This window comes from Vombatus ursinus, unplaced genomic scaffold, assembly GCF_900497805.2.
Source record: "Vombatus ursinus unplaced genomic scaffold, bare-nosed wombat genome assembly UNPS02014825.1, whole genome shotgun sequence".
Taxonomy (NCBI): Eukaryota; Metazoa; Chordata; class Mammalia; order Diprotodontia; family Vombatidae; genus Vombatus; species Vombatus ursinus.
This window is the reverse complement of record NW_020954603.1, coordinates 3327438-3351645: the sequence shown is the minus strand read 5'-3', so window position 1 is coordinate 3351645 and position 24208 is coordinate 3327438. Positions and strand designations below refer to the sequence as shown.

The 24208-nt window shown below is 45.8% G+C and overlaps 1 protein-coding gene across 1 annotated transcript in view; it reads left to right on the top strand.

Moving 5' to 3' along the window:
- The window catches only part of AGBL4 (ATP/GTP binding protein like 4), a 790143-nt gene that overhangs the window by 556099 nt on the left and 209836 nt on the right, over nucleotides 1-24208 (top strand). Inside the window, exon 5 of the mRNA XM_027837968.1 lies at nucleotides 4643-4682. Coding sequence (XP_027693769.1) covers nucleotides 4643-4682 — 40 coding nt within the window. The remainder of the gene's footprint in view (nucleotides 1-4642; nucleotides 4683-24208) is intronic.

The following is a 24208-nucleotide window of genomic DNA, read 5'->3' as shown; positions in this document are numbered from 1 at the left end:
TTTTGATGAGTCAGTACGAGAACTTGGGTGGCAGCATCAATTCTGTCTTCTTCCAGAGTGGCTGGCCTTTGCAGCTGCGTGTGCCCACCAGCATCTGGGCAGGAGATGGCGTTCATCCCTTCTCCATCTTCTTCCACAGGCATTTTAAGCACATTAGACAGTGAAATGTGGTCGACAGCCATCATGGTTTTCCCAGGGGCACCATCCAAGCACAGAAATGCTTATGGCATTGAATAAGTGAATGAATGAATGAATGAGTGAGTGAATGAATGAATGAATGAATGAAACGAGCAAGTGAGTGAATGAATGGGAGAATATATGCTTCTTGAGGGTGGGTCTTTTTTCACTATTTGCTTGTAGTCCCCGAACTGGGCACATGGTAAGCACCTAATCAATCCTAGTGGATTGATTGGTTTCTTATCAACATTAGTGTGCTAGAGCCAGCTTGAAGGGCCAGTTGTTAAATATTCATTGTGAGCATTTAGACTTCAGAAAATGGCAACAATTACAAATCAGGGCTTGATTTATTATTTTGTTGATTGTCTAGACTTTAGGAAGTGATGGAGTCAATGTGAATGATGCAGATTAAACTGCAAAGTGTGCTGTGAGTACAGTTCTGTTTTGTTTTTCAGAGAGCAGGTTGTTAAACATTCATCCCTGCTTATAACACCATTGTCTCCCAGGCAGCCTGTTCCTTTTTTGGCTGGCTCTGATTGTTGGAAAACCTGTCCTCACCATGAGCTGAAGTCTGCCCCCTCTCCAGCGTGCCCTTTTGGGCTAAGCAGAACCCAAGGGCTGATGGGTGGAAAGATGGAAATGGGGGCTCTCATGCTGTTCCACAGCCCCTCCTGCCCCCAGACAGGGAAGCTAGGAGAGGGGGTAGGCTACTGGCAGTGGGCCCTCAGCAGCAGCAGCAGTAGTAGTATCCCTTCTAGCTGAGTCAGATCCCAAGGACAAGCATTCCTACACTGGTTGCTGGGTATCTAAGGGCTGGATGTCTCTTGGAGCCTGTTAGATGTAGAATGTCAGAACTGAAAGGGGACTTTAGAGACCAGTGAGTCTAAGCCCCTCCTACTACAGAAGGGGAAACTGAGGCCAAGTTACACAAATAATATCCCCCAGCTTCCCAAGGCCTGACCTCCCCTCCCCGCTCTGACATTCCCTGTTCTAACTCTAGGAATTTTCCTTCTCTGAATCTCATCTCCCTCATCTGTAAAGTGGGCATGATGGCATTCACAGAACACTTTGAGGAAGGAGCATTGTGGACCTCCTAGAGCTCTAGAAACACATTTGTTATTGTCCCTGACAGGGAGAAGCAGGAGCGGTTACTTTCATTCCCAGCTACCTTGGCTGCCAGGTTCTGTTGGCGAGCATTGTGGTCCATCAAGGACTGGTGTGCTCAGTGCCAACCTGAGCTCAGCCAATGGGCTGTTCTACCTTCTGGGGGCAGAACATTTGGAGAATAGATGAAGTTTCCTGCTGAAGGGCCCAGATGTCTTGGCATGTGTAGACAGAGCTGTTGTCTCTCCCCTTCATAGTTTCCCTAATCAGGAAAAGCATGGAATTGAGGAGGCCAAGGTGCCCGACTAGTCAGGGTTGGTGCTGCTGGTGAAGAGGATGAGGAGGATGAGAAGGTGTGTGTCCTAGAGGACAGAGCGCTCCATTTGGAGTCAGGAAGCCCTGGCCTCGAATCCTGCCTCTCTCGCTTACTAGCCCATGGTTGCTCCTTGCTATTATGTAAAACTTAACAAAGCATTTAGAAATCTGTAATGTTTTGTTAAGATCTGAGGGCCCCAGCTGAACAGAGGCAGAACGGCATTATGGCCTTTGAGTCAGGAAAACCTGGGTTCAAATCCTGACTCAGATAATTTGGTGGTGAGTGAGTCACTTCAGCTTGAAGGAGTGGACCTCGCTGGCCTCAGAAGCTGTGCTCTTAGCGTCCTGGGATTCCAAGGGCCACATTGATCCAATGGAGAGCACCCAGTGTCCAGAGAACGGGGAAGGGCCTTGAGGTTGTGTCACATGAGGACCCATCAAAGGAACTGGGAATGTTTGGTGTGGAGAAGACTGGGGTGGGAGCGGGGGAATGGGAGAGCTGTCCCAATCTCTAAGACCTGTCCCCAGGAAGAGGGATTGGCTGTGCTTGACCCCAGAGGGGGATCTTACCAAGAGCCCATTTGGGGCTTAGCTCTAAGGAGAAGCCTCCTTCCCCCAAGAATTGTCTCCAGAGATGGTGGACTCTGTCTCCTTCGAGGTCTCTGAGCAGAGGCTCCAAGACTACTCCCACTGCAGAGGGCCGGACTTGGGTTCCGGAACCTGCTCTTTCACCTCATCCTCAGAACACAGGCCAAGCTGGCGAGTGGAGAAACTGAAGCCTAGGGAGGGGATGAGACTTCCCCAAGGTCTGCAGTGAGTAGCAGAGCTAGGAGTCACGTCCAGGGCTTCTGATTTCATGTTTAATGCTCTTTCCACTGGACCACCCTGCCTTCTACAGATCCATCTGCTTTCCTCTAGGGTTATTTGAGCAAAGCTAGTAAAGCAATTCGGTGTTAAAAAGGGTGAAAGGAAGGATGAAAACTAGGAACCAGAAGGTCTGGATTCTATTCCAGCCCCCCCCCATTTCTTGTGTGACCTTTGGTCACCCCCTCTGTCATTTACCCACTCTGGACTTTCTTTCCCCATCTGTCTAATCAAGGATGGATGGATTGGATGGATTCCGAGGTCTCTTTGGGCACTAGACCGTGTTGCTTTCCTTCTCCCTCAAGCTCTGCCCCTTCCTTCCTTTCCTCAGTCTCTTTTGGTTACAATTTAAAGCAGAAGGACTAGCCATTAGGGGATTTGATTGGCGCCCCTAGGAAGAAGACTGTGCTCCCTTCTATTCATCGGTGGGATTCCTTGGGCAATCACGGTGTCTCCTCTTTCTCGGGCCCTTTGGCCTCTGATGGGGGTGCGGTGGGAACTGCCTGAGGGAAGACCACTGTACAATCACCAAGCCATAGATAATCAGAGATGAGATAATGGAATTTGGAGATCATTTTGGTGGAAGGCAAGGAGATCTGGGTTCAAATTCTGGCTCCCTACGTGGCTTGCTCTGTGACCCCAGGGAAATCATTTATTTGCTATGGATTGGGTCTAAAGGGAAGACCAACTAACTATGTGTGGAGTGAAGAGATTATGGGTTCCAATCTCAGCTCCTCAGCTAACTCATTGTGTGACGCTGAACAGCTGACTTCCCTTCTCTGGAACTCAGTTTCCTAGTCTATAAAATGAGTAAAATAATACTTGCCCTTCTTGCCTTTCAGGAGTATTGTAGAGAAAGATCTAAGAGCCTTGGAGTGGGAAGGAGAGCTCAGAGTATTGTCTAAAGTTGGATCTGGGGGCAGAAGACCTGGATTTGAAAGCTGACCTGCTATTGGATGGATGTATAGATGAATGGGTGGATGGAGAGATGTGAATGAATGAGTGAATGGATGGATGTGGATGGCTGGATGGATGGACGAACGGACGGACGGATGGATGGAAGGATGGATGGAGAAATGTGAATGGATGGATGGATGGATGTGGATGAGATGATGAATGGATTGATTGATGTGGATAGATGTGTATGGACGGTTGGATATGTAAAATAGCATTTATAAAGTACTTACAATATGCTGAAGATACACATACAAGCAAGCAAGCAGACCTTACCTTTGAGGAGCTCACATTCAATGGGGAAAGACGACATATGTAGGGGAGTGATGGTCAAGGACATATGGTTTTGACTGGGAAGTTGCAGAGATGATGATTTGAATCATAACCATCTGATGGCCATGTCTTGGAATGGTCATGCTGATTTAATTGGACCTAGAGTAGGGGGCAGGGAAGTCATACCTGTGGCATGGCACACAGGTCTCCAGGAAGTGCCATGAGCCTGATACCAGCTGAGACAAGGGGAATGCTCCTCCACTGGGGCTTACAGTCTCACAGGTGGGAGCCCGGGTTCTGGTCAGAGGTGGAAGAGGGGTAGACAACCAGGGAAATAGTGGCCGTTGTGACCTTGGGACCTCAATTCATCCATCAAATGGAGGGTGGACTCAAGGCCCCATAGAGCTCCAAACCTATGCTCCTATTACCTAGACTAAGCCCCTCATTTTATAGAAGAGGAAACTGAGGCAAGCTGTTCAACCAGGGTAGTAGAATGGTGGACAGAATTGCCTCTGGATTTGAAGAGCCTGAGTTCAGGTCCTCTGAAGTGTTTGAGTAAGTCCTTTGAAAAGGCCCTTTCCTTCCTTCCCTGGCCCTTGGTTTCTCTGCCTGTAAAATGAAGGAGTTCTGGTCCATTCTAACTTCCAATTCTACAGGGTCTAAGGGCCTTCCCAGCTCGTGCATTCTGGGGGTTCTGTGGTCAGGAGGGCAGGTGCATTCTGGTGACTCTGCCCAAAGAATCCTTCCCTCTGTAGGGTCAGCAGACCAGTTCTCCAAAGCAGTCAGCCAATGTCATGTAACATGTGGTTAATCTTTTCGTAGATGTCAGAACAGGCTTGCTGTCTGCATCCACACTAGGCAGTCAAGCACTGACTGTGCTCCCCCTGCCCTTCCCCGGCCCTCCACAGCTGCTGACCGGATTCTAACAATTCTTCTTGTGCTTTGTCTTTTCCAGCAACAGCGGCAGCTTGACCTCCTGACCATAACCAACCCTGGTGAGTCAGCAAGCGCGGCCCCTGACGTTCTCTCTGTTGCCCAAAGGGAGGCTCATTTCCCAGAATGGTATGCCCAGCTCCCTGCTGATCCAGGCAGAACCCACCTGTCCTGCCTGGGACACCTGGTGGCGATGGTTTGAGGACTGTCCATCCCTCCTCTCCCCTGCACCAGTGGGCCTTTCCCACTTGGGCTGCTGCCTGTCACGGGGCAGGAGGATTCCGATTCCTATTGGGGCAGGCCTCTCCAAATGTACCTCCAAGACCGTTACCTTTTCTCTCATCTCAGGCCTGTCCTGACAGCTTTGAGGGAAGAGATTTGGGGAAGCTTGCCAGGTACTCCAGCTAGGTTGAGTCTTTGGGATTTTCCTTACTATGGTTTGAATGTCTTTGCTGGCTTCTTTAGAGGGGCCGTGTCTGGGGCCTAGAACATGGGCAGAGCCCGGAGGGATCTTGGAGGGCTCATGGACTAGGGTTGTAAGTAGGCGAGAGCTGACCAGCACGAACAAGGCCAGAGGAGAAAGTGAGCCTGGCCTGGAGGAATGGAGAGGACCTGAGCAGTCCAGCCCTGTCATTTTGCAGCCAGGTGCCACAGGGTGGCAGAGCTGTGGGAGTGCAGGGGGACCAGGGGTAGGGGCTGTTTTTTCTCCCTGGTATGTGGAGAGGGCATTAGCGGTGCCTGGCTGGGGAAGGCCAGCATTTGAAGTTTGAGCGGCCCCACATTCACCGCATCAGGGAGGAAGCTGGTTCTCTCTTTGCTAATAAACAGAGGCTGTGAAAGGGCCAGCAGGGACGAGGGAAGGAGAGCATGATGGGGCCGAGGTCTGGCACAGAGCCACGAGTGATGGTGATCCTAGGAGCCGATGCTGGCTCTCACCCATGTGGGAAAGTCCCTTGAGGAAGCTGGAGGGGGGATGTATGTGTGTGCTTTGGGAAGGTGCGTTCTGGCCTCAGAGCCAAGCCTGGTCTGGGGAGATGTGACCTCTGGAGAGCTGGGGTCTCCAGGAAAGAAGGTCTATGGGATGTGAGAGTGCAGGACCCTTAGAAACGGTGGCGAAGCCTGCTAGAGCCAGCCTGAGGTACTGCCTCGGTGGGACCAAGTGTGTATCGATGGCAGGTCTCCAACGGCCGGAGGCTTCGGGGGGAGAAGGTTGGTCTGGGCTAGCCTCAGCTTAGAGCCAAGGTTGTAAAGTCTGATGGAATGGCCCAGGGTCTTTTGGGAAGCCAATAGTACAAGGTAGCCCTGGCTGGCCACATTCCGGTCCCAAAACGGTTTGTCTGGGGCTAGGGACAAGGAGGGGCTGGCTTGGTGCCGGGAGCCTTGTAACGAATCTTGGAAGAGAAGGATCCCAAGGGTTGACAGTAACTACTTGTAAGGCACAAGTGGACTGAAGTTCATCCCTGCCACACCACCGGGAATGTTTTGGATGGTGAGAGGACAGCCAAGTGGGGACAAGAGCTCCCAGGGGCATCGAGGGTCCCCTGTGGGGGCAGGGGCAGGTCAGCAGAAGGGCTTTAATGAAGGGGGGGCGCTGCATGGGGACCATAGGCAGCCCGGAGGAAAGAAGAGGGGCAGGGGACTCTCGGCCGTCAGAGTGCTGGGCAAGGTCCAAGGGCCCTGGGCCCGCCTGGAGGGGGTCGGCCCTGAGACATCTGGAGGTGGGGGCATGCCCCCGTGTCAATGAGCAGCTTTTAGGGAGGCAGACCTTGTGGGCATCTGACGTGGTGACTGTCGGTGGGAGGCTTGCGCCTCGGCAGCAGCGACCTGACCTCAGCCGGGAGGTGTGTGTCCAGTTGGACGCAGCTCCCCTTGCCTGCCTCCGTCCCTCACCCGGCGACCTTTAAGAAAACAGTGGTGAGTCACGGCCCCTCGGGGAGAAGATCTGAGGCAAGGCATGATCTTGTGGGCTGTGACATAATCTGTGGTGGTGCTGCAGCTTCTCGATGGCGTGACCAGAACAAATTGTTGGGAGGCAGAGGCACACTGGGGAGGGAGCCCAGGGCTGGGTCCCAGCTCTGATGCTTCTTAGCTGTCAGACCCTCTGCCTCTCTGTGCCTCACTTTCCCCATCTGTAAAACTGGGATTCAGTTCAATTCAGCAAACGTTTAGCGAACATCTACTGTGTGCTGGCACTCTGAATTGTTGTTGTTCAGTTGTTTCAGTCGTATCTGACTCTTTGTTGACTCCATTTGGGGTTTCCTTGGCAGAGACACTGGAGTGGTTGGTCATTTCCTTCTCCAGCTCATTTTGCAGATTAGGAAACTGAGGCAAACAGGGTGAAGTGACTTGCCTAGGGCCACACGGCTAGTAAATGTCTGAGGCCAGATTTGCACTCAGAAAGATGAGTCTTCCTGACTCCAGACCTGGAGGTCTATCCACTGAGCCACCCAGCTGCCTACCTAGGAATAAAAAACAAAAATGACAGCTATTTGTCCTCAAGGAGATGAGGTTCTACGGGGGGGGGGGGGGGACAACAGGAAGGCAAGGAAGTCTCTCCAAAGGTGGTGCTGTTGGGGGATCTGCACCTGGGATTTCCTAGGCAGAGGAAATTCCCTTCGCTAGTGTAGAGCAGCATGTCATCTGTAGCTTACAGCCTTGGAGAATCGTCTGGTGCCCCGACAAGCTTGTCCACGCTGTGTCCGAGCCAGGTCTCCTGCCTGCTCCGCCCTTCCCCCCTCTACCTCTCCAATCACAGAATGCACAAAGGAGCCACTGCGCTTTCATGAGTGAGGGCTGCTCCTACCTGGCCTTGTGATCAGGCAGTGGACCCTAGACGGGGCTTGGGCACCTCCACAGAGCCTCCTCCGCCAGCAGGGCCCTTCAGTGGGGTGCCTGGGGCAACTGCCAAGGGCATCGTCAGTAAGCACCCGTGAACACCCATCGTGCTCCAAGCACTGAGCTAAACCTAGGGATGCCAAGCAATGAAAAGTATGGTGCCTGCCCTTGAGGGGCCCACAGTCTGATGAGGGAACAGTACAAGACTGCTGTATAAACGAGTTGTAGAGGGGGTACATTGGAGATAATAATCAGCCAAGGGAAGGCACCAGGCCTGAGAGGATCAAGCAGGTGGGGTTTTAGCTGGGCCCTGAAGGAAGCCAGAGGTGAGGAGGGAGAACACGCCAGGCCTGAGGAACAGCAGAGAGAACCCTCAGGCAAGGAGGTTCTCCCGTCTAGGACTCGAGGCAGAGAGAGCAGCCAGCAGGCTGCTGCCATAGTCATAGCTGCTACCAGCATCACAGGCCTTTCCTTCCATCCTTCAGAGAGCTGCGCCTTCCTCCACATGACTCCCTGCCCTGCCAAGTATCTCAGCCTCTCAGGGGCTGAGGAGCTGTTCTTGGGGGGCTGTTGTTGATGAAAAAGTCACCCCCCTGCAGCCAGCCTTAGGAAGCACATCCCAGAGCTGAGCCTGCCTGGTACCTGGACATCAGACAGTCCTAAGCCCAAAGCTCACGGGACCCTCCTGAACTCCCATAGGCCCAAACCCTGGTCAGTCCGCCAAAGTTACGGATGGATAGCCTTCCCTGGGAGTCTGTGGACATAGGTCAGGGTTTGTGTACTAGCTCAGGTGTGGTGAGTAAAATCTGCAATAAGCAAGGACACAAACGTTCGAGCTTCTAAGCGGATCACTTTATTATGCAGTGTGTGCCAATTGCCTAACAAATCGGGACCAGGCCTCCTCAGCTTGGCAGGGGGAGACATATTTTTATGCATTAAAAGAGAACAATTAAGAGGATATAAACCAGGATTCAAGATTAGGTCATCTGATTTTTAATTGGAGGAAAAATTAGGGGCTTTCCAAGTTGGGAGGGGAAGAACAAATAGGTGCAATTCTCTGAAATCAGAAAAAGAGATGTGCCACTCCCCCCAAGTTTCCGTATTCAATCAAAAGAACGAGGAAACGATAATGGATTGACCATTACCAGTTTTCAGATTAGAGACATGGGTTTCTTGTGATATATAATTGTGAGAAAATTCCTTGCGTCAGTCTTTGGACCTGACGGGGTTTCTGGTCAGCATAACCAAGGTCTTTAGTTAAAGGGTCTCTAAGCAGCAGGGAGAGATGGTCCAGCTTCCCAGCCACACAGGGCTAGGTTCAAACAATGCAATAAGGTTCTCGTGAAATTCCCACAATTGAACACAGTTTTCTCATGAGACAGAAATTGGACCAGACCCATAACTGAATAGAAAGGGAGCCGAGCTGGCTCCAGAATTGAGTCACAAGATGGCGTCAATGGGGTTCACTCAGTTTCCACAGTTTCCACACAGAGCCCTACCCCTGCTCCTTCCAGGCAGAGGAGTCCATGATTTGAGCTCAGCCCTGTCCCAGGTGATATTTAGCTCTCCAGTCCGGTCAGATTGCTAAGCCCAGGGTGAGACACACAGGCTAAGGGAAACTGTGATGGTTCAGGCCCAGTCTGGTGTTTGGATGGCCAAGGGACCCTGGGGTCCTCTCCTACGTCACAGTGGCTCGGTATAAGGAGGTGTGATCACCCTACCTCCCTTCATTTCTGCAGTATGTAATTGAGCTTAGCATCCTTTCACCCAGGCTGGGTAAAGCCGCTCACTTTATTTGCTTACAGGACAAAATCATCATGTGGTAGACTTAAAGCTGGGGGACTTTAGAAGCCATTTAATCTCATACCTTCATTTTACACGCAGGGACACTGAGGCCCAAAGAGGCGGAAGGACTCCCCCAACTCAGCCTGGTCCCTTAGGTCCTCCATCTTTCAACTAAAGATGAACTGCCTGTGTGTTTTTTCTGGAAAGAGCCCTTGATGTGAAATTAGGATTACTGACTAGCTGTGTGCCCAACCTGGGACCTCCTTGTGGTTCTCACTTCTCAGCTTCCTCCTCTTTAAAATGAGACTCCTGGGCTCGACCAAGCAACAAATGTTTATGAAGCTTCTGTTGTTCCTGGCACAGTGCTGGGCATCAGAGACAAAAGTGAAACCATCCCTGCCGTCCAGGGGCTTACAGTCTCCATCCGGCTCTAATCTAGGCCTCTGGCTGTGTTGAATATCACCAGCTAAAAGTAGTCCTTGAGTGTCTCTTTGCTAAACATTCCCAGCTCAGCTTGCCCCAGAAATCATGAGGCCCATGTCTAGTGAGGCCCCTGTCTCATCCCCTGCTCACCCATGGGCTCCTGGACCGCAAGGACCCTCTCTTAGTCCCCTGCGCACAGTGGCCGGAGGTCATCTGGGAAGGCATGTCTTCTTTTTTTTTCCTTAAATTTATTTATTTATTTTTAGTTTTCAACATTCACTTTTATAAGATTTTGAGTTCTAAATTTTCCCCCTCCCCAAGATAGCATGTAATCTGATATAGGCTATACATGTATAATCATATTATACACCTTTCCACACATTACTTTTCCACATTACTTATGTTGTGAGAGAAGAATCAGAATAAAAGGGAAAAACCATGAGAAAGAAAAAACAAACCAAAAAAAAGAGAAAATAGTATGTTTCCATCTGCATTCAAACTCCATAGTTCTTTCTCTGGATGTGGACAGCATTTTTGATTACGAATCTTTTAGAATTGTCTTAGATCATTGCATTGCTGAGAAGAGCCAGTCTATCAAAGTCAGTTATCGCACAGTGTGCCTGTTACTGTATACAGTGTTCCAGTTCTGCTCACTTCACTCAGCATCAGTTCATGTAAGTCTTTCCAGGTTTTTCTGAAGCCCACCTGCTCAACATTTCTTATGGAACAATAGTATTATTCCATTACATTCATATAGCACAACTTGTTCAGCTATTCCCCAATTGATGGACATCCCCTCAATTTCCAATTCTTTGCCACCACAGAAATAGTTGCTATTAATATTTTTGTACATGTGGGTCCTTTTCCCTTTTTTTATGATCTCTTTGGGATATAGCCCTAGAAGTGTTATTGCAGAGTCAAAGGGTATGCACAGTTTTATAGCCCTTTGGGCATAGTTCCAAATTGTTCTCCAGAGTGGTTGGATCAGTTTACAACTCTACCAACAATGCATTAGTGTTCCAATTTTCCCACATCTTCTCCAACATTTATTATTTTCCTGTTTTGTCATGTTAGCCAAACTGATAGGTGTGATGTGGTACCCCAAAGTTGTTTTAATTTGCATTTCTCTATAATCAATAGTGATTGAGAGCATTTTTTCATATGACTATAGATAGCTTTAATTTCTTCATCTGAAAACTGCCTGTTCATATCCTTTGACCATTTATCAATTGGGGAATGACTTATATTATAAATTTGTCTCAGTTCTCCATATGTCTTAGAAATGAGGCCTTTATCACAGACACTGGCTGTAAAAATTGTTTCCCAGCTTTCTGCTTCTCTTTTAATCTTCACTGCATTAGCTTTGTGCAAAAACTTTTCAATTTAATGTAATCAAAATTATCAGTTTTGCATTTCATAACGTTCTCTGTCTCTTGTTTGGTCATACATTCCTCCCTTCTCCATAGATCTGACAGGTAAACTATTCCTTGCTCTCCCAGTTTGCTTGTAGTATCAGCCTTTATGTCTAAATCCTGTGCCCATTTTGACTTTATCTTGGTATAGGGTGTCAGATGTTGGTCTATGCCTAGTTTCTGCCATACTGTTTTCCAGTTTTCCCAGCAGTTTTTGTCAAACAGTGAGTTCTTATCCCAGAAGCTGGAGTCTTTGGGTTTATCAAACAGTAGATTACTATAGTCATTGACTACTGTGTCTTGTGTACCTAATCTATTCCACTGATCCACCATTCTATTTCTTAGCCAGTACCAAGCAGTTTTGATGATTGCTGCTTTATAATACAGTTTTATATCTGGTACAGCTAGGCTACCTTCCCTTGCATTTCTTTTCATTAATTCCCTTGATATTCTAGACCTTTTGTTCTTCCAGATGAATTTTGTTATTATTTCTTCTAGCTCCACAAAATAATTTTGTTTGGTAATTTGATTGGTATGGCACTGAATAAGTAAATTAATTTAGGTAGAATAGATTTTTATTATATTAGCTTGGTCCACCCATGAGTAACTGATATTTTTCCAGTTGTTTAGATCTGACTTTATTTGTGTGAAAAGTATTTTGTAGTTGTGTTCATATAGTTCCTGGGTTTGTCTTGGCAGGTAGACTCCCACATATTTTATATTGTCTGCAGTTACTTTAAATGGAATTTTTCTTTCTATCTCTTGTTGCTGGGCTTTGTCAGTAATATATAGAAATGCTGATGACTTATGTGGGTTTATTTTACATCCAGCAACTTTGCTAAAGTTGTTAATTATTTTAAGTAGTTTTTTAGGTGATTCTCCAGGATTCTCTAAGTATATATACCATCATATCATCTACAAAGAGTGATAGCTTTGTTTCTTCACAGGCATGCCTTATTTCAATCCACTGGAGAATAGAATGAGTTTACAAAATATAAGGACCAGTCAGGCAGGACCCTGAAACCTCAGGACCAGGGAAGGCCCCCCACCAGAGGATTTGCTGGCTCAGGGTCCCTGGAGGCAGTAGGTGGGCCTGGAGGAAGGAACAGATTCAATGGGCAAGATCCTGGCCCCGCACTTTGAGAGCCAGAAGGGACCTTCCAGGTCAGCTAATATAACCCTTTCATTTTACAGAAGTACAAACTGAGGCCCAGGGACGAAAGGAGATTTGTCTGAGGTTACACAACAAGAGAGGGGCCGGGGCAGGTCTTGAACTCAGGTCTCTGTGACTGATATAAGACCAGCCGCCCTTCAAAGTGCAGAATAGTCCAGGGAAAAGAATGCTAGTGTTGGAGTCTGAGGAACCAGGTTCGGATCTCACTTCTGCCCTTTCCTGTCACATCGCTCAGCTTCTGTTACCTCATCTGGGGCTTGGTCTGGATGCAGTAAAAGGCTGTCCCAGGTTCTAAATGGAGCCCCGGGACAGAGCCGGCACTAAATCCCAGGTCTCCAGGCCGCCGCCCTGAGACCTCGGTGCTTCCTATCCCGCCCGACCCCCCTTGAGCTCTCGACACTGATGAACCTCTGATTCTGGTGACCCCAAGGAGGGCCCTGGAAAGGCCGTCCCCAGGAACAAAGGGAGCTTCTCTGGCCTCCGTGCAGAGGCTGATTATCATTCTGGGTCAGGGCCGCGTTGCCCGGCCCTCCGCTCATGCCTTTAATTGGATCGCGGCATCTGCGGGTCCGGCTGGCTCCATTGAAAGCTGACATTTCTAACTAACTGACCTTTTCAGGACGGCTGATCCTCCCCTAATGATTCTCCGCCGGCGGCATTGTTTAGGCACAATGCAGCCAGGCTCTCGGCGGCCAGGGACGGCGGCTGGCCTGGAGAACTATTCAAAATTCCCCATCTCCAGTTAGCAAAATGAGAAAATTGGGTCCCAACATTCATCAGCGGGCCATTGTGCAGGTATCGACTTAAATGCCCTTTCATTGCGGCAGGAGGGAGAGGACACTGTATTATCGAGCTCGAAATTAACTTTTGTTCTGTTATTTTTTCCCTGGTAACTATAAAAAGGTCAAACACATTCATAAGGCTGAGATAGATTGGCTGGATATAAGGAAGGAGATAGCGATCAACCTTCAAATAACCTTCAAAGAGACACCGCTGTCCCGAACAGTAATTGATGTCCTCATTAAGCCCCGGGAGCCTGCGAGGCCTCGCCACGATGTGCCGTGGTCCAGACCCCCGGGCAGAGGGATGCTGGGGTGGATGGAGGCACCGAGACAAGGGCTCCTCACTTGGAGCCCGGGACGGAGAGGAGGAAGCAGGCTTTGACGGAACGTCAAGTGCAGGGTCACAGCGAGTTCTTAGGGGCTGGGAGAAAAGGAGATGGGTTACTGATGGCCTTCCCCTGCTCCCGGGGTCCCTGTAAATCAGGCACCCTTCCTTGCAGGTGCCAGAAGAGTGTGGGAGCTGGCAGAGCCCTGGGTGGCAGCTGGTCACCACCTGCAGAGGCTACCCATCCCTCCTCCTGGCTCTGCCTTCTGGGGCCAAGCAGCACAAGGCTGCTTAATCTCTCTTGAATGTGACAGTCCCTAACATACTGTAGGACACCAATCTTAAAAGGGCACTGGCTTTGGAATAGGCCAGGGGTGGGGGGGGCTTCCTTGGGCTCCCAGCCAGGCCACTTTACTAGCCAGGTTCCTGCTCTCTGGGCTTCACTCTTGTCCTCTGTCAAAGAGGAGAAGGTCCCTTGGAGAAGGCACCTCTGACTTCTCTTCTATCTGGAAAACCTCGGATCCTATCTGTCCACTTAGCCTGTCCAGGTCTTATGAGATCTTATCCAGGTCAGCATGAGGAGGTGGCCACGGTGGAGGGCTTGGTGGAAGAATTTCCACTCAGATTGAGGAGGCCTCATCCTGTGCCTCATTAGAGGGCTCTCCATATCTATTGTTCCATCGTAGATTCATTATAATTATAGATACAATAAAGTTATAATATAAATATTGTAATTATATATAAATTATAATTACATTCATAGAGCGCATTAGGGTTTGCAAGGTGCTTTGCATGCAATGTTTACTTTTTTCTTTCTCTTGTCATTTACTATATATGTGACCTTGGGCAATTTTTTTAACCTCTTGGGGCCTCAGTTTTTTCCTGTATAAAAATGAGGAAGTGAAATGAGATGACTTTTAAGGCGCCATTTGGGGGGGGCAGCTAGGTGGTGCAGTGGATAGAGCACCGGCTCTGAAGTCAGGAGGACCTGAGTTCAAATCTGGCTTCAGACCAAACACTTGACACTTAGGCAAGTCACTTAACCCCAATTGCCTAAAAAAGAAAAGAAAAGAAAAAAAAAGGTGCTATTTGCTTTGAAACTATTATTCCATGATGCCCAAAACAGCCCCAAGAGACTGGTACCACAGTTGTCATTATCTCCATTTTACAGATGAGGAAACTAGGACTCAAGCTAAGTGACTTGCCCAGGAGTCACACAGCTACTAAGTACCTGAGGTTGGATTCATACTCAGATCTTTCTGACTCCTCTGTCTTTGCTGCTTGTCAGTTAATTCATGGTGAATTAAAGTCACCTGGCATAAATAGACTGCATCCACAGGTACTGAAGGAAATGGCAGTTATAGTTACTGATCCACTGTCACCGAGAGGTCATGGAGAACAGGAAACATGCCATAGCACTGAGGAAGGGCAAATGTTGTCCTTGTTTAAAGAAAAGAAAAGAAAAGGACTAGATTCAGCAAACTACAGACCAGTGAACTTCACATCAATTCCCGAAAAAATTTTAGAAAAATTATCAAAGAGATGGTTAGTGAACAGCTAGAAAAAGAAAGGATAATCACAAAAAACCACATGGCTTCATCTAAAACAAGTCATGCCATCATTTCATAACATAAAATGATTATATAATAATAATAATGTAAACTCATGATAATTTTGATAGATGCATAAAGCACCTTTGACAAAATATAGCATTCATCTAGTTTATACTCCAAAAAGCATAACTAAGAATGAACTTTCTCTAAATATGATCCAAAGCTTATAAACTCTAACATTGTTTGTATTTGAGAAAAACTAGAAGTAAACAGAGGTAAAGCAATGATTTCCCCTCTTCCTACCCTCTCACCACTCTTTTTGACATAGTTATAGAAATACTAGATATAGCAACAACATGAGAACAAAATTAAAAGTGCAAATATCAACAGAAAGGAACCAAAGTTATCCCTGTTTGCAGATGACTGTATGGTAAACTTAGAAAAGCTCAGTGTAATTAGCAGAGAAACTAATTTAGATGATTAATAGCTTTAGTAATATAGCTGGATACAAAATAAATTCATAGAAGTTTTCAGTTTTGCTATACAAAAGTTTTGCTAGCAAAAATCAGAGGAATAAATAACATGGAATTCCACTCAAAAGAACAACAAAAATGTATAACATATCTGGGAGTTAATTTACCAATACACACATGATTTAGATAAACACATAAAACACTGTTTTTTAGAAATGAAAAGTTAACTAAGTAGAAAGATGCTCATTATTTATGATTGGGGAATGCTAATGTTGTAAGAAATGTTGATGCCCAAGTTAGTTTAAAGATTTAGTACTTACAAATCAAAATTCAATGGGTAGATGCTTTATAGAGCTAGACAAAACAATAACTGAATTTATCTGAAGGAACAAAAGATCTAGACTCTCAAAGAAAAGAATGAGGAAAAATTGGAAAGGAGGGCATATAGTATTACAAGCTATCAAACAACATGATGAAGTAATAATCATCAAAGCGATTTGATCTTGGCTAAAAATAAGAAAAGTAGAACAGAACAGATCAGCAAGAAACAGAAGTAGGGACAGGTAGGTGGCACAGTGGATAGAGCACCGGCCCTGGATTCAGGAGGACCCGAGTTCAAATCCGGCCTCAGACACATAACACTTACTAGCTGTGTGACCCTGGGCAAGTCACTTACCCACGTTGCCTAGCCAAAAGGAAAAAAAAAAGAAAAGAAAAGAAACAGAAGTAACTAAACGGCCAAGGGAAAGACTCCTTTTTGTCAAGAAATGCTACAAAAAACAGAAATTAGTTTGACATTGATTGGATTTACACCAACATTTTATGTCATATACACTATTAAGATAAAAATAGATCTTTTTTTTGTTTGTTTTTGAACCAGACATAATTTCATTTCTATAGGGAACTTCCAGCAAAGGAATTCCCTCTACCAATGCAGATGCTCCGCAGCTAATAGCCTTAGAGGTCCCTGAGAGGTCAGGTGACCTTCTTGGGGTCACCTCACTAGTATTTGTCAGTCAGAGACAAGGTTTGATCTCAGGCTTTCCTGAGTCCAAGGCTAGCTCATTATCCGTTCTGGTGTGCTACCTCTATAAAAGGTCATAGCATTTAAAAATTAGAAGAGAGTAAGGGAGGTAGCTTCCTAAGTATAACTAGGAAGCTAATTCTTGATAAAAACAGACAAATTAGGCAGTCATTTCAATTATGTAAAATAAAAAACTTTTGTGCAAATAAAATGGATGAAGATAGAATAAAAAAAAAAAAGGTAAAATGTAAAGTGAGAAAAAAAATCCACATCATGGTTTTTTAAAAAGACCCATAATTTCACTGGTGAAGGGAGCTCCTGCTGAAGAACTCATTCTATCAATCAATTCTATCAATCAGACTACCACTTGCTCTACCATCAAGAATCTTTGAGACTTTTGTGCAAACACAATAAGTTAAGTGACTTCTGTCAAATATCATTGATAAGAATATGATCGATATCTGAGATCTATAGACAATTAACACAAATATATGGCAATGTAAGTTATTTATTCTCAGTAGATAAAGTTGTCAAAGGATATTAGCGATTTTCAAAAGAAGAATTGCAATTTAGAAAAACATGGAAAGACTCACATAAAGTAACAAAGAGTGAAATGAGCAGAACCAAGAGAACATTGAATATTGTAACAGCAATATTGTTTGAAAAATACCTGTGGACGACTAAGCTATTCTGAGTATTAGAGATATTCAAACAAACTACAAAGGACCTATGAAGGAAGATGCTATCCCCCTTCAGTGAAAGAACTGATAAATACAAGTATGTATAATATGGTTTTACGTGTGTGTGTGTGTGTGTGTGTGTGTGTGTGTGTGTGTGTGTGAAATGGTAGCCTTCTTTAGTGTGGTGTGGAGAGGGAGGAAGACAGTTTGGAACTTAAAATTGGAACTTAAAAAAACAAAAAAAAATTTAATTATTTAATTTAGTTTAAAAAAAAAGAATTGCAAATAATTAATGACTCCATGAAAACAGGTTCCAAATCACTAATAGTAAGATGAATACATATTAAAAACAACTTAAGATTTCACCTCATCCTCTAAAAATTCGGGGGTGGGGAGAATCACCAAAAGATGGATCTAACTAGTGTTGAAAGAGCTGTGGTAAGATAGGCACACTAATATACCTGCAGGTGAGCTGTGAATTGGTCCAACTATTCTGGTCATCCCTTTGGAATCTCTAAGAAAGTGATTAAGCTATACATATCCTCTGTTCAACTCTCTCACTATTGGACATCTTATCAAAGGAAGTCAAAGATGGAACAAAGTTCCAGTGTTTGTCACAATATTTATAACACGTTCTTTGAGGTAGAAAAGAACTGGAAACAAATTGGGTGCCTGTTAATAGGGGAACACCTTAAAGGACTATGTTAAATGAATGTAATTAAATATTATTATGCAGTTAAAAAAAAGACAAAAAAAGAGGAACCCGTCGCACTATGCAGAGATTTGTATAAAATGATGCAGAATAAAATAATCAGAATCAAAAGAACAATATGGAAGATGGCTGCGGGTAAATAAAAGGATATTAAAAGAAAGCCAAGCTCTGAGAATTTTTAAAAACCACGAAGATTGCCCAAGAAGAGACAATGAGACAAGCCTTCTTCTTCCCAGCAGGAAGGCAGAGCGCTGTTAGGGCAGAATGTTGTAAATGGCGGAAGCTGTGTTCTTTGCGCTATGGAGAGGTTTTCCTGGTGCGTGGAGAAAGGAGGAGAAGGCCTGTACCCCTAGAAATGACAGCGATGTAAAAACAAAAGGCATCCATAAAATGCATTTGTTTTTAAAAGGAACCATTCGGGTCTGACTAAGCTGATTTCCTTTTTTTTTTTTTTTTTGACCATAAATATAGTTTACCCAGATTTTGGTAAAGTGTTTGCCCTTCTTGTGGGAAAATGGAAAGTAGTAGCCCAGATCATAGTGCAATTAAATAAATATTTATTCATCTGTGAATAGCCTGGTTCTACCTGGCACCGGAGGGCAAACCCAGAAACAAAACCAGGGAGGAAGTCACAAAGAGGGGCCAACTGAGACTAGGTCCAAGGAAAAGCTTCCTCCGCACCTCTCTGATTCATCTCCTCTTTGCTCCAGTTATGACCACGCTGGTCCAGGCCCTCCTCACCTCTCACCTGAATCAGACAAACCATGGTTGAACACGTATATATGCACACAGAATTTGGATGAGAAATATATTAAACTCAACAAAGAAAGAGAGAAAAGGAGAAGAGTGAAGGGGGCTTAAAAGGGAGGGCAAAGTTGAGGGGGGAACAGTGAAAAGCAAACCAGACTTCAGCTCCTCTGATTTCCTTCTGTGATCTTTTGTATCTAAGTCATATATCCATTTGGAGCTCATTGTAGTGCATTGTGTGAGAGTTTGCTTTAAATCAACTTAGTTTTCAAACAGTTTTTGTCAAACAGTGAGTCCTTACCCCAGTAGTTAGAATCCTTAGATTTACCAAATGCTATACTATTATGTTCAGTTACTTTTGAGTTTTGTATACTTAGCTTATTCTACTGATCAATTTTTCTATTTTTTAACCAGTACCGGACCAATTTGATGATTACTGCATTATAGTGTAGTTTGAGATCTGGTACTGCTATGTCCTGTTCTTTCCCAATTTTTTTTCATTATTTCTCTTGAGATTCTTGACTTTTTTATTAATTTTGTTATTATTTTTCTAGTTCCATAAAGTAACCTTTGATAGAATGATTGGTACTGAATCAATAAACTGTCATTCGAATTTTATTGGCGTGATTCAACCACGAGCAATTAATTGCTCTTCAATTATTTAGGCCTGTCTTTGTTTCTGTAAAGAGCTTTCTGTATATGTATTCATACAATTCTCGTGTGTGTCTTGTTAACTGGACTCCCAGATGTCATACATTTTATAGTTACTTTTTAATGGAATCAATATAGTTAGAATTAGAAGGAAAGCAGTTAATTGGGAACAATCTTCCCAGCAAAGTCTGATATACAGATACGTAGCAAATTGATTGGATCAGATAAGAACAAGAGCTATTTCAGTGTATAAATGGTCAAAGGACATGAACAAAGTTTTTAAAAGAATGGCAAGCTATCAATCAAATAAAAATGCCCCGGATCCCTAATAATAAGAGAAATACGAATCAAAACCATTCTGAGGTTCTACTTCAAACCCATTATATTGGGAAATAGAACAAAAAGGGCTAATGATAATAGTGGAAGGAGCTATGAGAAGACAAACCAATGCACAGTTGGTGGAGCTGTGAATTGTTCCAGCCATTTTGGAAAGCAATTTGGAACTTTGTCCAGAAAGTCGCTAAAACTGTGCATACCCTTTGACCCAAAGACACCATTCTTTATGTAAATTTACATTATGCCAATTTGACTTTATGTAAAGAATTCTGAAAGAAGTCCTCATTCCCCCCCCAAAAAATAAATACACTATATCAATTTTACTGTACAGTACTGTGCTCTCTCCCACCCACCCCTACACAAAAAAAGTCTGACTGACCCCTTGTAGGGTATGTTATAAAAGGGATCTTTCTCTGCCATGTATTGGACTGGAGGCCTTTGAGGTTCCTTCCAGCTGTGAGATACTGTGGCTCCAACACGATGTTTGTATCGGCAAGGCTTGCTCTGATCCAGGGCGTTCTGATTTGCTCCAAAGAACTGGCCCTTTCTGCCTGGGCCATGTGGACAGAACTGGGACATTTCTGGGCCCCCTTGCTCCACTGCTTAGTCTCCCTCCCCTCCCCCGCACACTTTCCCAGAATGTGACCCCACTTTTGCTTCCAACTCTTGCATCTCGAACGAACCAGATTTGTGACTATTCCTGGCCCACGGGAAGGCGTTAGCACCCACAGGGGAGCCGGGCAGTTAGGACAAGCGGCCAGCAGAAGAGTCTGAGTCAATGGTAATTCAGTTACTTTGCGCTGTCTTTTTTATTTGGGTTTTATTTTCTGGAAATGCTAGGTCAGGGACAATGGCTGGTGGCTGAGTGGGGTCACTGAACATGGAAAAAAGGCTTCACTGTTACAAATTGTGTTCCATTTCCTATGTCTTTTATGGACTCATAGAACATCAGAGCCAGGAGGGGCCTTAGAAATCGGAGATTCCAGTGCTAGGCACATACCTCAAAGTGGTCATTGACAAAAAGAAAGCCCCTTATAGGCACCAGAATGTTTACAGCCTCATTTTTCGTGGTAATGAAGAGCTGCAAACAACGCAGATGCCCATCAATTATGGAACAGCTCAACAAATGGTGGCACCTGAATGCTGTTCTTGTGCTGTAAGAAACAGTGGATGTGATGGATACAGAGAATCATGGGAAAACTTACATGAACCGATCCAGCCCGAAGTGAGCAGAGCCAAGAAAACCATCTGTCTAATGACTGCAGTGATGTAAATGGAAGGAGCAATCATCACAAAACAGGCAAAATCACAAGGGACAAGCATGACCCCAAGGACCCCTTTGCAGAGATGGGAAGCCCACAAGTGTGGGACACTGCCACTGTGTATAACATCAGGCTCTTAAAATAGATAGATTCATTTTGTGCAGCTCTTTTTTTCTTGTGTAACCCCGACTCGAAGGACCAATCGTATGGGACTTTCCTTATTGGTGGAGATCAATGCTCCGTGTTTGGTGGGGGGCAGGCTGGAGTTAGCAAGGGCAGGAAAAGAGAGAGATCCTGGGGTCTTCTGGCCTTCAGCTTCTAGAGAGGAGATTTGTGATGCCAACCTTTCTTCAGGTGACTGATGGGAGAGAAGAAGTCAGTAGGAGAGGAGCTGGCAGTCTCCACCCTGTCCCTATCCCCAACTGGCCATGCTAGAGTCTTTGGGTGACACTGGGGTCTCTCAATGAGAAGATATCTCACTCCCAATTCGTACTGTCTGGCACATATTCCCACACGCATCCATGCTCTGGTTTCTAGTTTTCTGTCCACTGGGATAAATGGATTTCTTTGCTATTTGCTATGTGTGTTCATTGTGGAATTGGCAACTGGTGGGAAAGGAGTCAAGCCTTCTTGAAGGAGGGCACTGAGAGCCTGAGGTTCTCCTTCCCCATTAAGGAACAGAGATCCAGAGTTGAGCTTGACCTCTTAGCTAATACTATTTAAGGGAGGAGATAGATATAATTCTGGCCTAGTACTGTCTTTCTCTGAGAAGAGTGGAGTGGCTGGCTGTGGCCCCAGTCTCTTGCTTCTCTTCCTGGTAGGAATCAGTCTCCCTGGTAAAAAGGTGGAGGAAAGAAATGCTAAAGTTGTCTATTTTTGCCTCCTGGAAAGCTGCATCAAGACAACCTCCCTATACTTTTTTTAAAAATCCTTGAGAGGCAGTAGGTGGAGGGATACATCAGGATGTTAAAACAATCAATACAAATTTATTTTGTAAGAAAGAACTTGGAATGTTTTAACTGGGAGGAACCTTAGAACATAGGAGCTGGGAGGGGCCTTAAAGTAGAGGATTTTAGGATGTGTTGGGAGGGCTGAGAGAGGATGACTAATTCTTCCCGGTCACTGTCCTTTGGTCATTTCAGTTTATAAATGACTTTTCTAAAATGTGGTACTCAGAAGTGAGCACAGGGCTCCACCTGGGGTCTGGCCGGGCAGGACGATCTGCTGCGTAGTCCTGGGGTCACATTAGATTTCTTGTTTTCTTTGTCACATTCTTATCTCATATTGAGCTTAGACTATAGAAGGTCAGAGTTAGAAAGGGCCCTTAAAAATCACCTAGCTCACTTCTTCATTTTTACCAACCAGGGAAGTAAGTTGCCCAAGGTCCCGTGGTTTATTAACGAGCTTTCCCTCCAGGAGAATGTAAGCCTTTTGAGGGTAGGCACCACATCATTCTTATCTCTGTATTCCCAGAACTTTGCCCGGGGCCTGGCACACAGCAGGTGCTTAATAAAGTTGTTCAACTGAGTAGGAGCGAGTTCTTTTAAAAAACTTGTTCTGCCGTGTTTCCCCAGGGGTCCTGGCTTTGACTTTAGGTGTCTTGGTACAAGGGCCGGCTCTGCCCCTGTTGGCCCCCGTGACACTGGACAAGGCCTTGCCGCCCTTGTGCATCAGTTTTCTGCCCTATAAAACAAGGAGGTCGGACCACATCCTTGAGGTCTCCTCCACTCCTGAGTCTGAGATCTCTGTACCCAACACTGCCCCTTCCAAGTGGCAGACTTATGGACTGTGGATAGGGGAAAATGGGGCATCAGGGGTGGGGGCTTGAGCTGGGGAATTGAAATCCTGGATGTACAAGAAAGATGTAAATGCTGTTCTGTGGGTTTTATAGCTCCCAGATGCCTCCTCTAATTGTGCAGCTAACCCTGAGTTTATTAAGTTATTTTCCCGAGTCGAGCTCATTTGTATACATCTCAGGACGTTAGCAGAATGTAAAAAGTGAGGCCTCTGGATTAGAATTCTGGAATGATAAACAAACTCATTTAGAATGCTGTCTTTGCATGCCGTCACGACAGCCCCTCTGCACACAAGCCTTCTGCTTATTGGTCATGATCGAACAGTATGGAAGAAATTAATTACTGGTGATTTTATTTTTTAATATTTAAAGGGGGTGGGGGCAGGGGGACAAAGGCTGGCAGTGGCTCATAAACTAGAGGATGGCTGAACATGTTAAGGGGTGTGGGGCCCACAAGGAAGAGGGAGGGCACACTGTAAATCTAGACTCAGTCTGTCTGTGATTGTGGGCATCGCACGGCTTCTGACGCCCTTCTTTCTTCCTTCTTTGCCCACCTTGCCAGAGTGGGCAGGGACAAAACTAGCATTTGTAAAAGCAAAGCTGGTTCTTTGATTCAGTCCATTCAATGATGTGACCCAGTTCAACCCAGTGAGCACTTATTAAGCACCTACTATGTGCAAGGCATAGTGTTAGGTCCTGAGGATGCCCCAGTGCAAAGATCTCTAGTTCATACAATTGCATGATGCTCACATCAGAGAGAGGCAAAGGTAGGGGGTTCTGAGGTCTCAGGGGAGTAAGAAAGTCACTAGTGACTTTGGGGAGGGGTTGGGGGGGGTCAAGGATGACTTCCTGAAAGATGCAGCCTTTGAGTTGGGCTTTAAAGGATGGCTGGGAGAAGTGCAGGGAGCATTTAGACCCCTGCTTTGTCTAGGGTCCCGAGGGTGGGACCTAAGAGATCTCCAGGAGCCTCTGACCTCAAGGCAAAATGAGCCAGGTGCAAGAACAATTCAGGCACCTGCTAGAACAAAGGATGCATCGCAGAGCAGGCAGGTAGGGAGGGTGGAGTGGCCAGGAGTGGCCTCACCACTGGCTTTGGGAATCTGCCTGGAGGAAGCAGGCCCTGAACAAATGAAGGACAGAAACAGGTGGTGGTGGGAGAGACCATCCCCAGCCTGGGGAACTTAAATGTCAAACTATGAGTGCCTCTTTTACTCCTTTAGTAAATAATTAGCCAATTAAGCTTCTTGAGCAAGGAAGTGATGTGGTCAGACCCGGGTTATTTGGGCAACTGAGTGGAAGGTGAATTGGAGGGGGGAGAGCCTGGAGGCAAGGAGGCTAATGAGGAGGCTGTAAAAACTGTCTGAATGAGAAGTGATGTGAAGGCCTGAGCTCCAGAGAAGTATTGGGAAGGGAGGCCTGGATCTGACAATAGGACAGCTCCTTAGGTTGGGAACTCCTGGGCAGGAAAGATTCAGAGACTTCCTATAGCCTCTTTCTGTCTCTGTCTCTGCCTGTCTGTGTCTCTCCCTCTATGTCTCTCTGTCTTCTCTCCTCTCTTGTCTCTGTGTCTCGGTGTCTCTGTCTCCTCTCTCATCTCGTGTCTCTGTCTCTCTGTCTGT